Source organism: Lytechinus variegatus, chromosome 15, assembly GCF_018143015.1.
Source record: "Lytechinus variegatus isolate NC3 chromosome 15, Lvar_3.0, whole genome shotgun sequence".
Taxonomy (NCBI): Eukaryota; Metazoa; Echinodermata; class Echinoidea; order Temnopleuroida; family Toxopneustidae; genus Lytechinus; species Lytechinus variegatus.
Genome location: NC_054754.1, coordinates 2709833 through 2725056, shown reverse-complemented (window position 1 = coordinate 2725056; position 15224 = coordinate 2709833). Strand labels below are relative to the sequence as shown.

The 15224-nt window shown below is 36.3% G+C and overlaps 1 protein-coding gene across 4 annotated transcripts in view; it reads right to left on the bottom strand.

Moving 5' to 3' along the window:
- Positions 1-1851: 1851 nt before the first annotated feature.
- Positions 1852-15224, bottom strand: part of LOC121428594 (1-aminocyclopropane-1-carboxylate synthase-like protein 1) — a 34251-nt gene continuing 20878 nt past the window's right edge. The window contains exons 1-12 of one of the 4 annotated variants that reach the window (XM_041625348.1): positions 12863-13296; positions 11861-11920; positions 10916-11065; positions 9963-10029; positions 9180-9277; positions 7689-7766; positions 6726-6826; positions 5451-5592; positions 4671-4812; positions 4209-4348; positions 3047-3200; positions 1865-2050 (exon numbers count right to left, since the gene is read on the bottom strand). In XM_041625348.1, the coding sequence (XP_041481282.1) occupies positions 1995-2050; positions 3047-3200; positions 4209-4348; positions 4671-4812; positions 5451-5592; positions 6726-6826; positions 7689-7766; positions 9180-9277; positions 9963-10029; positions 10916-11065; positions 11861-11920; positions 12863-12982 (1308 nt within the window). In that variant the 5' untranslated portion in view covers positions 12983-13296 and the 3' untranslated portion in view covers positions 1865-1994. Of the gene's footprint in view, positions 2051-3046; positions 3201-4208; positions 4349-4670; positions 4813-5450; positions 5593-6725; positions 6827-7688; positions 7767-9179; positions 9278-9962; positions 10030-10915; positions 11066-11860; positions 11921-12862; positions 13299-15224 lie in introns of those variants that run through there. The other 3 variants (XM_041625347.1, XM_041625350.1, XM_041625349.1) reach the window with 3 other exon arrangements.

The window sequence follows — 15224 nt, the reverse complement described above, 5'->3', positions numbered from 1 at the left end:
AACATTAAAGAAACCTTTCATTTCGTTACAATATATATACATGTTTATACTGTATAAAGAAAATTGAATTGATGGTGTCGAAAATCTGTTTATCTGGCGGTCAATCGGATCGGGGTCGCCCTAGCCTGCCTCTGTGGTCTAGTGGTTTAAGCGGATTCGGTTCCCGGCAGAGGGATTTTTTTCGGCATCACCAATTTTTCCAAAGGGCAGGTAGCTCTGGGGAACCTTGATTTAAGCTACGCCTACCATTGTTCTCTTCATTCATTTCTTTCACAATGTACTTAAATACAAAAGTTGCCAATTAAAGCTTTCTTACATGTACAATATCTCACATTTATATATATTTTGTTAAAAAAAAAACAGAGCTAAGAACAGAACAAGCTTCTTCCTGATGCTAGGAAGTGCGTGCGTCTGAAGTACGAGAGTCTATGTAGTACATAGGAGGAGAGAAAGAGAGAGCGAAATGAAGGCAGAGGAGGTTACTGCATGTGCATAAAATGTTGAAATAGGATACTGAGGGAGGTATGTAAGGGAGAGAGATATCCGAAAATCATTGTTCGAAATAGACATGAAATGAAATTCTTCGAAAATTTGCTTTGCCCAATTGATCGTGGGCCCGGCAGCCACCGTGCAGCGCCAGATCGACGAGGCTCTATCCCTTTAATTGTTGAACGCCAAACAGGGTAGCAGCAACTCCCATCTTTTAACGTCTTTTGGTCTGACGCGGCCGGGGTTTGAACCCCCGACCTCCCGGTTGTGAGACGGACGCTCTACCAACTGAGCCAACACACCAGATAGAGAGGGAATAGGATACATATCAACAACGCAAACAGCAATGCTTGGGAAAAGCGTAGAATAAATAATGATAATTTACAGTGTATTTTAACGGCTCTCCTCATTGATTGTTGGTTTACAATAAATCATACACAATGCGCAGAATGTACGTCACAGGAGTAATTTCCGAGGTGCTCCCAGTGTGAGAACGTTCAATTGAACTTTCATAGGTCTATATCTGAATATCATAATGATAATACACCAAGTCACAGGTCATCCAGAAAGGGTCGGATGGGAACCTCTCTGGGACACTTTTGATCTTATTCCACGTGTTTTCGAGTGGAGGATCAGAAGAGAACCCTTGAGAGACTCCATCACAAGATGACGCTGTTCGGAAAACCTTTTCAGATAGAATTTCCGTATGTTTTTCAAAGAGGGCGAAGCGTGCGTCGGGTACGTCATGGTCCAGTGGTTCTGACTCTCGCCTTTCAAACAGAGGGTCGTGGGTTCGAATCCTAGCCATGGCGTGTTTTCCTTCAGCAAGAAATTTATCCACACTGTGCTGCACTCGACCCAGGTGAGGTAAATGGGTACCGACAGGAAGTAGTTCCTCAAAAAAGCTGTGCGCAACAGAATCGGTAGACTAGCTTAGCCGGGGTAATATAGGAGCGCCTTGAGTACCTAGCAACACTGTTAAAAAAACCCTGATTTTACAGAAAAATAAAAGATTTTGCAGAAAGCAATACCAGAATCATTCTTTAAATTCATGAAACAGGAATTTTTCTGCAGTTTAACAGAACAGGTCTGTTAGAAAAAGGGGAAAAGAGTGTTTTATTTAAGGAAATTTGTAAGATTACACACACCAAATAACAATTTCCTGTAAGATTACGCAATCTGGTAAGATTACAGGTGTTCTCGAGACTCTGCTGCAGGAACTTCTTTTAATTTAAGGATAAATTTTCTAACAGTGAAGGTGGATACGTGCGCTTTACAAATCCTATATTATTATTATTATCATCAAAAGATACGAGTCATTAGTGTCTTCCATACAATCGTGCCCCTCTGTGTTCTATAAAATACATCTCTTCTGACTTGGTCCATTTTCAACCATCTTCGCCTCCATCTGTAGCGTTTCAATTTGAGTCTTGGTCCAAATCAACGAACGTAGAGGGCATGCAGCAACACACAGCAGTGCCTTCCAAGTTCGTCGGTCTAAATCTTCAAAGTGCGTACCTTGTTTGGAATGTTGCACACGCTTCTTTGAGCCTCTTCATTGCTGGTAATAGGAAAATCAAATATATATATATATATTGAGAGAAAAACAGGGATTCATCTGCTTCTTAATTTTCTAGTTGATCTGATCGTAATTCCCAAACAGGATTTTTAAATTAAATCATGTCCAATGGACCCTTTGGCCCGTATTCTGAAGTCAGGCTTAACTTAGACTATGGTTATCTCTGTGCTAAAATTATGGAAAGCCAAAAATGTCAAAATTGTTCTTACATTGTATATGTTTCTTTTGAAGCATTCAATGTAACATGTAACATTATTACTTTATCCCATTTATCCTTCCGAAGCAGTTAAGAATGTTTTTAGACAAAAATGAGCTGATACATTGACATGCTACTTTTAGAGATTTATGACACTATTGGCTTTCCATAGTTAAATCACAACTTTAAACCATAGTTGAAATTAAACTAGACTTCAGAAAAGGGGCCTTTTTTATATTCGAAGTAGGCCGAAACACTCTCCAAATGTGACCTCAACTGGTCACAAATATGAGACCCTTTTTCATGTTTAATTGCAAGAAGTGGTAATCAGTACAATAGATAGGTCCTATTCCTTTTCACCCCCGCGTCAGTCTTTTGAAACAACTTAAATACAGTCGACTGAAGTTTATGTGACAAGATATGAATCAATCAAAAACATTTATCAGTTAATAGTCAAACTGTAATCTTAATTACTGAGTACAATAACGTACTATAGGTGGGGCCTAATGACTGCCCCCCCCCCCCCTAAAAAAGAGAAAAAAGGAATGGGGAAGGAAATTTATAACATATTTTCTCTAATATTATTAATTAAACTCAACCGATTTTTGTTTTGAAAAGATCATAATATTGGCTCGCTTGCTTATTGAATAAATTTCCCAATGCGCCATAGGGTTTCAGTACGGCACTGCCTGATTACACAACACATCACACCGTTACTGTTATTAGTTGTTTTTTTATATATTGACTTGAGGAAACAAAATCAAATATTGAATGGTTTTTACCTTCGATAACTTTAGCTTTTGGTAGAGCATGGACTAGTCTAGCCCAGCCGAGTTCGTTATAAACGAAGGCGGACCCTGGTGCGAAGGCCAGTCCGTGATCAAGACAGTGAAGAGCAAATTGTTTCTCGGTGTCTTTGTTGACGTCCCCGATGATCTGCGTTTAAATGGAAATGAAAGATGCTTTCAAACAAACGTCTTAAAGCAGTTCTCAAACGGGAAGAAAACTGACCAGCAATTTGTGTGGTCTCTCACTGAATATGTCTTATAGATATAAATAGTCTTAAAATATACCTTTTGAGATAGCTTTAAATATAGCTAGTTAATTTTTTGCTTGTTTTTTAATGAGATCCCGACCAAACACATATTCATATACCGAAACAATTTAGGAAATATTATATCATGTCAAGTTAAGAGGAATAAAGAAGAGGAAGAGAAATCTACACACATGTAGATCTTTACAAGGGGTCCGTTTCATAAAAGTTGTTATAATGAAAAAAAAATGCATAATAGTTCGTAGCTATTGAATCTGATTGACTTATCGTAAATTTGTGACAGAAATTTTGAATATGTCATCATAACAAGGAGGGTCAAAATTTGACGAAAGTTAGAATATCAATAGATCTCTCTATATAGAAGGGTTTTCAACTCAATTTATTCAACCATAAAAATATGTATATACCAATCATACAGTGTTCAGAATTATGCAATCAATGATACAAAATATGGCTTGACCATAAAAAAAGAAACTGCTGGTAGAGAATGGCCCCCAAAACAATAGCATTGACAAAGTTTACACAATAGCAACACAATAGACACAAAAGTACATCATAATTGTTTGAATAAAAAAAAAGGCACGTGTTCATAATTATGCAATCAATGATACAAAATATGGCTTGGACCATAAAAAAAGAAACTGCTGGTAGAGAATGGCCCCCAAAACAATAGCATTGACAAAGTTTACACAATAGCAACACAATAGACACAAAAGTACATCATAATTGTTTAAATTAAAAAAAAGGCACGTGGCTCATTGAACTTGACTATTACATCATAATGGTACGTGTCCTCTTGTTATTCTTCTAGATAGAGGAACACTAGTGTAACATGACATTTCAAGGGGGCGTAAAGCTAGAGGCTTGGGGCCGGGGTGACTTGTACTCACATTTGTAAAATCTGCCCAAATGAATAACCCAGCGGTTGGTCTGACGAAAGATACACCCAACTCTTTCAAGGTCTCCATCACTGTGGTTGAAGATTCCTGCAACATCTTATTGTGCGTAGGAAGATACCATCTCAGCCACTCTAAAAAATAAAATGAAGTATGAATAAGTTGTGCCGTGTGAATAATTTATTCCTGGAATTGCACGTCAAGACATTCGACTTTATCATCAAGGTCCTTGAGAGCATTTCGTCAACATTTCTTGTCTGACAGGTTGTCTGATCTGTCAATTTTCCTTGATTTTGATTGGCTGAGAAGCATATTTTCTGTGGTATCTGTCAGATAAATAAATACTTTGCCAAAAAAAAAAACATCCGACATATGTTCTTTCATGGGTTTCTCACCTGATGAATATCATTAATGCAGATGCGACTTGGAATGCTGTGAGAAACAATTAATCCTTACCTTTATCCTCGAGCATTTTTGCCACTGCCGTTTGAACGAAGCTTGGGATCTGGTAGAAATCAACTATTTTTTCCAGGCCAGTTAAAACTCTGGAATTCCATGTATAGCATGCTCCAAACGGGCAACCTGGCATTCCGAAATCCTGTTAAAACACAAAAAAATATGAATAGATACTTGCCTTACAGAAGAGAGCTTTAGAAATGTAATTCAACCTCTACAAAGACTTATTTTGTTGCATTCACTTGGGCGTTGTGGGTGCGCCTGTAGGCCTTTTCCAATATAGCCACGTTTGGAAGTTAGGATTGATGCAGAGGTTCGGTAACGGTCTTTCGGATGGTGACGTTAAACATCGGCCCTGACGTACATGACCATATCTGATTGATTAAACACACACATAAGCACACCCCCATATATACATACTTAAAACAAAGGGGAGTGCAAATCCTTTGAACGCGTTTTTTTCTTCTTTATTTTCCTCCTGTTTTCAGTTGTCTATGCGCCATTTTGTATTCATAGAAGGGAAAGATAACGATAACACTTTTCATGATTTTATTTTATTTTCGACATTTTATTTAAAAAAATCAATTTAATGATAGATTTTGACATAATAATCAGAATATAGTATCATATATCGCCCTGCTATCTTTCCTTTTCCTTCCATTTCTCTTTTTTTAATCATGAAAATTGGGGAGGGGGCCAGTGACGCTTACCATCCCATGTAAATCTTGTACGGACTTTCAATAAGCATAATGAAAGGGGAATTGTAATCGTGGGCCTAACCTTCGCTGTTCCCCAGACGATATGCGTTTTCTCCTTGTCCGGGAGCTCATCGGAATGGAAGGTAAATACACTGGAACTTTCTACTGATTCGTCGAAGATACTTGCGCTGTAAATCTCATCGATTAGACAATGTATATCATGCCTGAATGTTGAGTTAAGATAAAAGAAAAACAAAGTATTAACAAAATAGTCATTATTACACTCTTAAAATAGTTTGGCAAATAATGCCCAACTTTTAACCAACCCTGGGCAACTGTCCACTATTGTAATGATTAACACTATTGGTTAAAACCCGCCAAGATAGCGTAATAAGAACTAAATATTGCATGGGTAATACATTTGATCAATTGGATAATAATTGCCCAGAATATACATATTTTTTTAACAACATGCATACCAACACAGTGGACAGTATGCTGCCCAGCATTTTAAGTGTGTATGTCTATATTTCATTTGAATCTTTACTTAGGATGTAATATTTGATCACGCAGTTTTATGATATAATGGCCGCTGGATGAAATGCGACTTTATTATTTTACTTATCATCCATGCTATAGGAAGTGAGGTAACAAGTCATTTCAGAAAGCACGAATAATTCTTATCAAGCCGATGTCGCAGTAGGCAACATAGAGTACACAAAGTCATGTACATGTACTGTAAATCTCAAAGAGCTACAACCCATCCGACATGTTAAGGGTTAAAGACTAGGCGGTTTTCTTTTACAAATGGACAGTAATTAAACCCCATTTCCATTCCTTTGATTTCAAAGTACTGAAAAAAAATAAGGAAACAAAAAGAAAACATGAACGAAAAAAGGAGAGAAAGAAGTATAACAAAGACAGGGAGAAAGAGAGAAATATGTGCCGTGTATAAATTTTGAATACCCCTGTTCTTCACGGTCACCTTTAAGTCATCTTGACACTCCCGCCCCTGGCCTCTTCAAAATTTGTTCTCATGTCCCTACACCCATGTAGACCATGGTCTAACTCTGTGCTAACATTAGGGGAAGCCAGGTGTTTCAAAATTTTGTTTACAGTGAATGCTTCTCATGTTAATTGTGCTCTTCACTAATTATTTAATGGTGAAGACAATTGTCATACTTATCCTTCCCAGGCAGTTAATAATGTTTTGGGAGTCAAATGAGCTAATACATTGAACTCTACTGTTAGAGATTTATGTGACAACTGGCTTTCCATAGTTAAACCACAACTATAAACCAGAGTTTAAAGTAAACCCGACTTCAGAATACGGGCCATAAACTCGATGAAAACATACCTTTTGCAGAATGCGAGGTACTCCAAAATTTGTTGTTTAGTGTACACTGTTCCGAAAGGATTGATAGGGTTTACCAGCAAAAGAGCTCTGACATTATGTCCCTGATAACAACAACGGTAGATTGATAATGGTATTAGTAATATTAGTAGAGGAAGAAGTAGTACTAGTATTAATAGTAGTAGTAGTAATAGTAGTAGAAGCAGTAATAGTAGTAGTAGTAGTATAGTAGTAGTAGTAGTAGTAATAGTAGTAGAAGCAGTAATAGAAGTAGTAGTAGTAGTAGTAGAAGTAGTAGCAGCAGCAGTAGTAATAGTAGTAGTAGTAGTAGGAGTAGTAGTGGTAAGATGTTATGATAAGTATAAAAGACGCACTTGAAAGCGGTAGTACTGATGGTGCTAATAATGATGTTTACATTGAAAATGATAATAGTAATAATAAAAGCGTTGTTGCCCAGTGGATTAGTCTCCGGACTTTGAAAGAGAGGGTCGTAGGTTCAAATCCCAGCCATTGCGTAGTTTCCTTCAGCAAGAAATTTATCCACATTGTGCTGCACTCAACCCAGGTGAGGTTAATGGGTACCTGGCAGGAATTTATTCCTTGAAGTGCCACAGCGCTGTAAAAGGCTGCGGGGCTACAACCAGGGTAATAATATCCAAGTCCTTTGGGAGCGCATAGAGACGTTATTTATAATGAGTTATGCGCTATACAAGAACTGACTATTATTGTTAAAAATGATGATTATAATAATTTTATGGTTATAAATATAAATACCTTTCCCTGTCCTGGTTTCAACTGGAGCTAATATCTAGAAACCTTAAAAAGTACTGTCAAGGGCTGCTAGACTGATTGCCATTCTCAGTGCCCCCCCCCCCCTCTGGTTATTTTTTCTCATTCTCTCCCTCATTTCTTCTCTCTTTATCTCTCTCTTTTTGGGTTGTAAACAAAGAGATTCGATTAGCATACCTCCTGCTTTGCATTTTCCAAGCCTGCTTCTAGAAGATCGACATTAAGTTCCCACGGTTTTCTTCCATCGGGTTCTGCCTTTAAAAGTAATAAGGAAACTAGGATTCAGTCTTATAAAGAAAAATATATTGACTAACTGAAAGGTATAATTATTAGATTCGAAATTTAAACTTCAACGCTAGCTTTGTGACAATGATATTTAGTAAAAAAGGTGGCAACAAAAACGTAACTCGTATTTCTCCCCCACAGTGATCTAAACTTGAAGTGACTGAGCGGTTGATGTGTGTGCGGGTGTGTTTGCATTTTGGTGTTTATTTGACAGTGTATATTGTGTATTTTTTGTGCGTTTGTGTGTGGTGTGATTTATATATTGAAAAATTAGGAGCTTATGGATTTAGTGAGCATTCTGTATTTGGGTTTATAAATTATTTTCATCACATAAAACAATCAACCGTTATCAATGAAAATGAATCAAACGAAAGTGAGGTACTTTGTGGGGTCCCACAGGGAAGTATGATGTGATAATGGGTCCACTTTTGTTGTCTTGTCTCGCTATACGTCGAAGATACTTGTACATATTAAGCTTCTAACGATCCGGAAGAAGTCAAGAATAAGATTAACGATGATTTGAATACTATATGTGAGTGGCTGTCACGCAATAAGTTCATGTTAAATGTTAATTTGTGCAAATTCATATTGATTGGTTCAAAAACGCAATCGTCGGAAGTTTGAAAACATCACCATCAAAGTAAATAATACACCTATAAAATAGGTCAATCATTGTAAGTATCTTGGTGTACAAATCGACTCGGATTTTACGTGGACGCCTCAAGTTGATACCGTTAAAGCCACAGTGTCACTTCAAAATTCTCAATAACTCAATTCCAGGCGTACTTCATTCTCAAATAAATCTGTGTCATCATATAATCTCAGAAATTCTTTTAAATTACAATTGCAAAAACTCAAAAGGATTTTTTGTAGAAACAGTATACTATCTACATTCCAATCCTCAATCAGCTACCAAAATATATCAAAGCGGGTTTCAAAAAGATATTTCTTCCGTCTTCATTCTTGAATTATAATTTCTTTCTTTTTTTTGCGAATATTTCTTGATTTAATTTTGTATTTGTATTTAGTTATCTTTTTATATTTTTGTATTCCAATAATGTTATTATGTTTATGTAGAACTTACTTTTTAGTTATTTTTTTGTTTTGTTTTTTATTGATTTGTATATAGAGACTTGCTGAAAAACAACCAAATGGCTGATAGCAATAAATGTAAATGAAACACAAATGTCATAATGAAAATAGATTAGGACTACAATAAAATTCAATATCCGCGCTTCTGTCAAACAATTAAAATATAGAATTAACTTATCTTGTTATATATGCATGGTTTCGTATCTCAGGCTGATAATATGATTTCTTTTTTAACGAAGAGATAGATGAAGAAACACTTAAACACCAAGATATACGAGGAGTAGTTTTTACCTTACTGCTTACATACACGGGAAACGTCTTCACTCCGCTCTGAACCACTAGATCACGTGGTATTGCTCCGTACATCGGAGATGGTGTCAAAATAGTATCTGTGCATAATAATTTGTTGAAAGGATGTGTTAACGTTGTTTGCGTGCTCCCATTATTACAATTGTTATTGTATCTCAAATCTACATCTCCCCCCCCCCCCCTCTCTCTCTCTCTCCTTTTTTGATGAAAATTGCATGTATTGGTGACTAATTCTTATTTGTATTACATGTATTTGCTCATCTACGAGTTCGCCATGACTTGTGTAAGAAAATAAAATGATGTTATCACGCTTGAACTTTCCCCCCTCGATCGCTACGCCCTTCTTACAAACAATTGAAACTAAATGATCGAAATAAACAATCTCATATACATTATTCAGGCCACAATGCCCCCAAACCATGTTAGTCTAGAACCATGCACGCCTGGTCTTCATCGCACTTCCGAGACCCGTTCAATAAAACCCGTTCTAATAAAAAATTTGCAATAACGGTTTAAAGCTACTGAAATCCTTCAATCTGATTCGCTGATAGTAAACTTGTTATAGAAATTGTGTATTTCTTATTATGACAGTTCTATGTGAAACAGTCCCCTAGGATTGGTTAGCACCTGATTCCCTTTTTGGTCAAATTAATACAAACAAACAAGTATACACATATATTTAATGTAATTTCAGATTGTTCAGTGTTTTTGTAGAGTGACTGAAAAAAGGTAATTATGTTATTTATTATATTTTATCATATTTACCCCCATGGTCGCATAACACATAAGCCATTGCACTAAGGGCTGACGTCACTCCATTCACGATGACGAACTAAAGAAAAGAAGAAAATGACGATGAGAATAAGTTAGTATATTAACTTTAAAATGCTTGCGAAAAAACCTAGATATCTCATAACCTGAAAAGGGAGACTTACTACTAGCCTCAATTATCATCATACTTGTTATTTTTCACTGCCCCCTCCCTCTTTATTATCCTTTTTATTCTTTTCTTTTTCGACCTCTGACCGTTTTAAGAACCAATTACATCAGTGTGATGAAGAAAAATTCACAATCTATGAAAAGAAATTCTTATTTTGATAAAGGACAAAAATTCTGATTCAATTCACTATACTTTGGAATATTTGTTTCGTTCACAGGTGGAGGGTGGGTTCAAATCAAGAAAGTTTACTTAATTTTTTATTTTTCCTATTTCAAGGAACTTTATTTCGTTTAAAAAGGAGAAATGTCAGCGCCCTTCAAGAATCGATGTTTGCTCCCTGTATGTGATTTAAAGCAAAATATGACACCCATCCCCCCCCAAAAAAAAAAGGTAGAAAAGGCAATTATGTGTGAAATCTTGAGAAAAGAAAAATTTCTTTGAACATGGTGAGCAAAAGAGAGCAAAAGTTAAGAGGGATCATTCTTTGGCGGTCGACTATGATTTTACTATGACTATTTTTTATCTCTCTCTTCGCATTAAGTGTAAATTAAAAAGGGTCTTAATTTACATGCTTGAATTCGTTAAGCCATTCAATTCCATCTATTTTGCTAAGAGGACAATAACTTGCATGAACATTGCTGAATGTTATAGTGTCCCAAACATGTAGTGTTTATACAGCGTTTAGTAACCATAAGGAAAATACGCTTTATTAAATGAGTTATCATCAACTTGATTGATTTGGATTTACACTGACAGAACAGGCGGGAAAGGGAAATACCTTATCTGGATCAACCGTTCCGGGAGCATTTTGACCATTCAACGTTGATAAGAAATCGGCCAGGGTTCTCCGGAGGCGACTGCTTCCGTTTCGCTCGAGATTGTAAGGAAGCATGCTATGGTCCCATGTCTGGAGGTCTTTCTGATTCATCTGGTATTTGAATTGAATTCATTTCAAATCCAACATTTAGATTTCATATTCATGACCAATGGACATTATATATCACAAATCAGGAGGCAGGACACATATTCGTTCTATAGTTATTTTCTCTCTACTGTTATGTAGTGATTGAATAAATCACTACATATACACAGTCTAGACTTCATAATGTATATGCCCCCTTCTCAGAACCATCCTTTTCAACCCCCTTCTCAGAACCCTTATTCATTAATTTAATCCAAGCCATTAAAACCCTTATTGTTCATAGTCAAACAAACTCCAATCAGAGAACAAAGAACTGCCTTCCCCTTCCCAATAATTAAACCCCGTTTAGTCTTATATCCAAACCCTTGGATTATAATTGGTGTAGAAGCTTTAATACATGTTGAGTGTACACCCAAGGAATGAGGTTAGATCAGTTAAGATCATCACAGAGTTCAGATCTACATCATCGTACGTTGTGATATGCTTTTCAACTCTACATATATTGCTGAAGATTGATGATTAATAAAGTTTCTTGATTGAAATGTACATCGAACGTTCCTGCGTGGTCATTGATGCTCCCAACTAAGATATAAACGATCCCAACACAACACTACTTGAATCTTCTTCGACACAAATCTCTGTCTCTTTTATGGCATTGTTACATCAATAATGCCCTAATCATGGGCTTCGGACAGTCATATAGGGGGCCAGATATTGCGTACGGGCAAAATGCAATAAATATTTATATTATATCCTAATTTACCATTCTCTTTACCATGAAAAAGGAATATTTGAACATACCTTTTCAGTAATGATCTCTCGTACCGACTCGTTGTGAGCAGTCGACATGTTTATTATACCCTTTTAAGAAAAAACAACAACAAAAGAGTGGTTTAAAGCAGCATGATAGGTTTGTGTTAAAAGGTAATATATTGTGACGTAAAGTTTTTTTATTTACCATTTTATAAAGGAAAACGTTAAACGAAAATGGCTACAATGATATACGATTTGTGATAGGTTGTCTCATCTCCGTTGCATAGTATTATTATTATTGTTATTTTTTTTAGTTTTTACAACACATTTACTCAGTGGTACCAATAACTAATGCAATAATGTATATATATAGCCCTATACCATTCATCCAAAATGAGGATCGTGCACTAGTTGATTAAATGCCTTGCTCGAAGGCAAAGGTGCCGAGGTCGTATCTCCTCGGGGTAGTAGCCTGAAACCCCAAAAGACAAGAGTGGGACACTCAAACACTTTTTTCAACAAACACACACACACAAAACACACACACACACACATACCTTACCCACCATACCCCCATGTTAATTATCTGATTCTATTAATCCATTTCTTTCACAACATCTAAAATGAACGAGTTGACAAAACTGTCGAACATGTATACCCATCCACAACACACACACACACACACCCTCCCTCACCCATATCTGTACTTTATATATATAGATATATATATATATATATACACACACAGAGACACACACACTGGTGCTAGAAATGTTAGTGAATAATATATATCTTAAGTGTTCAAGTTTGCCATACCATATGTTTTAGATATTTCATTGTTAAATCATATTACATTTAAACAAAGGAGTGCATTTTGTGGTGAGGTTCACTAGAACACCAATGAGCATAACTGCATATTGCATATCACTTTGCTTACATAGTATCAGGCTATCAGTATGATTATACTTCTCTAGATGGTCCTGTATTCACATAAAATAATAGGCCTTTATGATGACTAATAATATTTCAACCATTTATTTTTCTCCTTACCTCCTCATTGTGATTTTCGTCGTATTCATTTTTCGATGCGCGAATCGCAATATCTTTCAAGAGAAATTCGGAAGTGGATCCGTCTACTGCACGCTTCGCAACATCACATTGAGAAGCCATGACACCTGTGAATTCTTTGATAGGCCTATACTCCCTGATCACTCCATGTGATCAGTCAATATTCCCCGGCCGGCAGTGGACGGTCTCCCTTAAAAACCAAGAACTGTTTTTCCTAGCCGTTTGAATAATTCAGGCTCCCAAATGAATGTATATAACTACAAACGTGCTTGTATATTCACCCGGCATAAGATCCAGTTCAGGTAGGTGTTTCATAAAGCTGTTCGTAAGTTAAGAGCGACTAACGAGTGGTGATCCTTTCTTGTGGTATTGGTATACACCATTAGCGATGATTTAGCGCGTAAGAAAGGTTGACCAGTCGTTCTTAAAGTCACTCTTAATTTACGAACATCTGTATTAAACGGCCCCTGGTCTTTTTTCAGTCACTTGTTCACTCTATTACTTCCATTTGGTCACACACTGAAGCTCGATCCATTTTTATTCACACTTCATTGACCAACACACGAGCCCTCATTTTACAATCAATAAAGCACACTGGCTGCTTACTACTTATCGTTTGAATGGGATGTACAAATAGATAAGACCATCATTATGTAATAGGCTACTCTTTTGGTGTAACGTGAAGATTTAAAATGCTTGTGAACCTGGTCGAACGTTTTGAAACTTCTTCCGGTTAAATCTATTGGTAATATTTTTAGTTGGTTTAATTGTATATTGTGTGCGTTTTCAACATTCATCTTCTATTGCTGCCAAAAAACGTAAATGATCCAATACCGCAACAGAGGTATTTACCATGGAAGACAGTACAGGAACCTATAGCGGATTTCTCGTTGGCATTTCTTGGTTAAATTACCCACCTCCCTCGTGAAAGATATTTGTAAAAAAAAAAACCGTGTGTTAATTTTACCCCTCCCCCTCCCGAAATGTGGTTCGAGTGATGACATCTTTTTTACTCATTGCAACAACAAAAAATAGACCTGAAAGTAGCAAACTTGTGGCGTTATTCGGCTTTAAACACTTGTTCATTTTGTTTAAACCGTTCAAACAGCTACTGTAAGGTTTATAGTAAACATCGTTGGTTGTAACTTTTGAATACCTTTTTTTTACCGTGTAAGGAAGTAAAATAATAAAAAGAAATCGGGATTTGTGACTCTCGGCTGTGTGACAAGTTATTCAAACGAAGCATATACTTTTAAACACTTAAAAACAAATCCTGGCCACCCCCAGCACCCCGCTTTTCAGGGCGATGTGCTTTGAAAAAAAAAAGAAAGCAAGGTTTATAAGATTATGCAAAGTAGCAAATAGTTCTGGTGTAGACAAGAATAATCCTAAGCCTTGAAAAAGGCCTCTTCGGTAGTGTTAATATTCTCTCTTTTTGTCGTTTGTTATTCTAAATTGCAAAAGCAGAGAAGCATTCTTTTTTATGTGAATTCATATCAGCTTTGCCCGAGGGTCTATCTTTATAAGATGTTTGAAGTCATATTCTAGCCGCTTTCTAATTGGTTAAAATGCTAAAGGGCGTTTTCATAACATATCAAAACGAAATTAATGAGATAAATATCATGCACTCGATTTCATTATCGAATTAAATTAGCCACAGAAACTGCGCAAGGAGTGGGATTACTGAAGAATATGTCTAATTAGTGTGGCAATGAAATAATGACCCATGTCGACCTTACTTGTCGCCATGTGCTCAAGTTGCGCTATCTTCCGTAACTGCGATAGCGATTATTCGTTTGTCGGTTTATGTCATATACACGGTATTTTGTATTGCTTTTGCAAGACTAATGCAAAGTTTAAGATCTTGATTTTGAATATTGTAGATTGCATTTAGAAAAACACCAAGATCACAATAAAATTTGTTGAAAGTATTTGCTATTTAAATTGAGACAAAAAATGATTAAATTTGTTGGGTAACAATTCAAATAAAAATCTGAATACTTACACAATTGTTTTTTATTACACAAATCATTTGAATTTTTTCTATATGTTTCGTTGATTATTGTTCAAATTCAAACTTATAATTCATTGTGATAAAAGATGAATGACTGTAGCACACACGTTGTTCGAGTGTCGTGGTTTCACGGTACACATTGTATTCTTTCGTTGGCATAATTATGTTGGTCATGAAAAGGATTTATTTTCAATTGGTCTAATGCCAAATCGTCCAATTACCAACTCGTCTACTATCATTTGGTCTACCATCAGTTCGCCCACTATCCACATGGTCTAATTTTCATTTCGTCCATTCACCATCTAGTCTAATAGCCAGTTGTTCCAATAG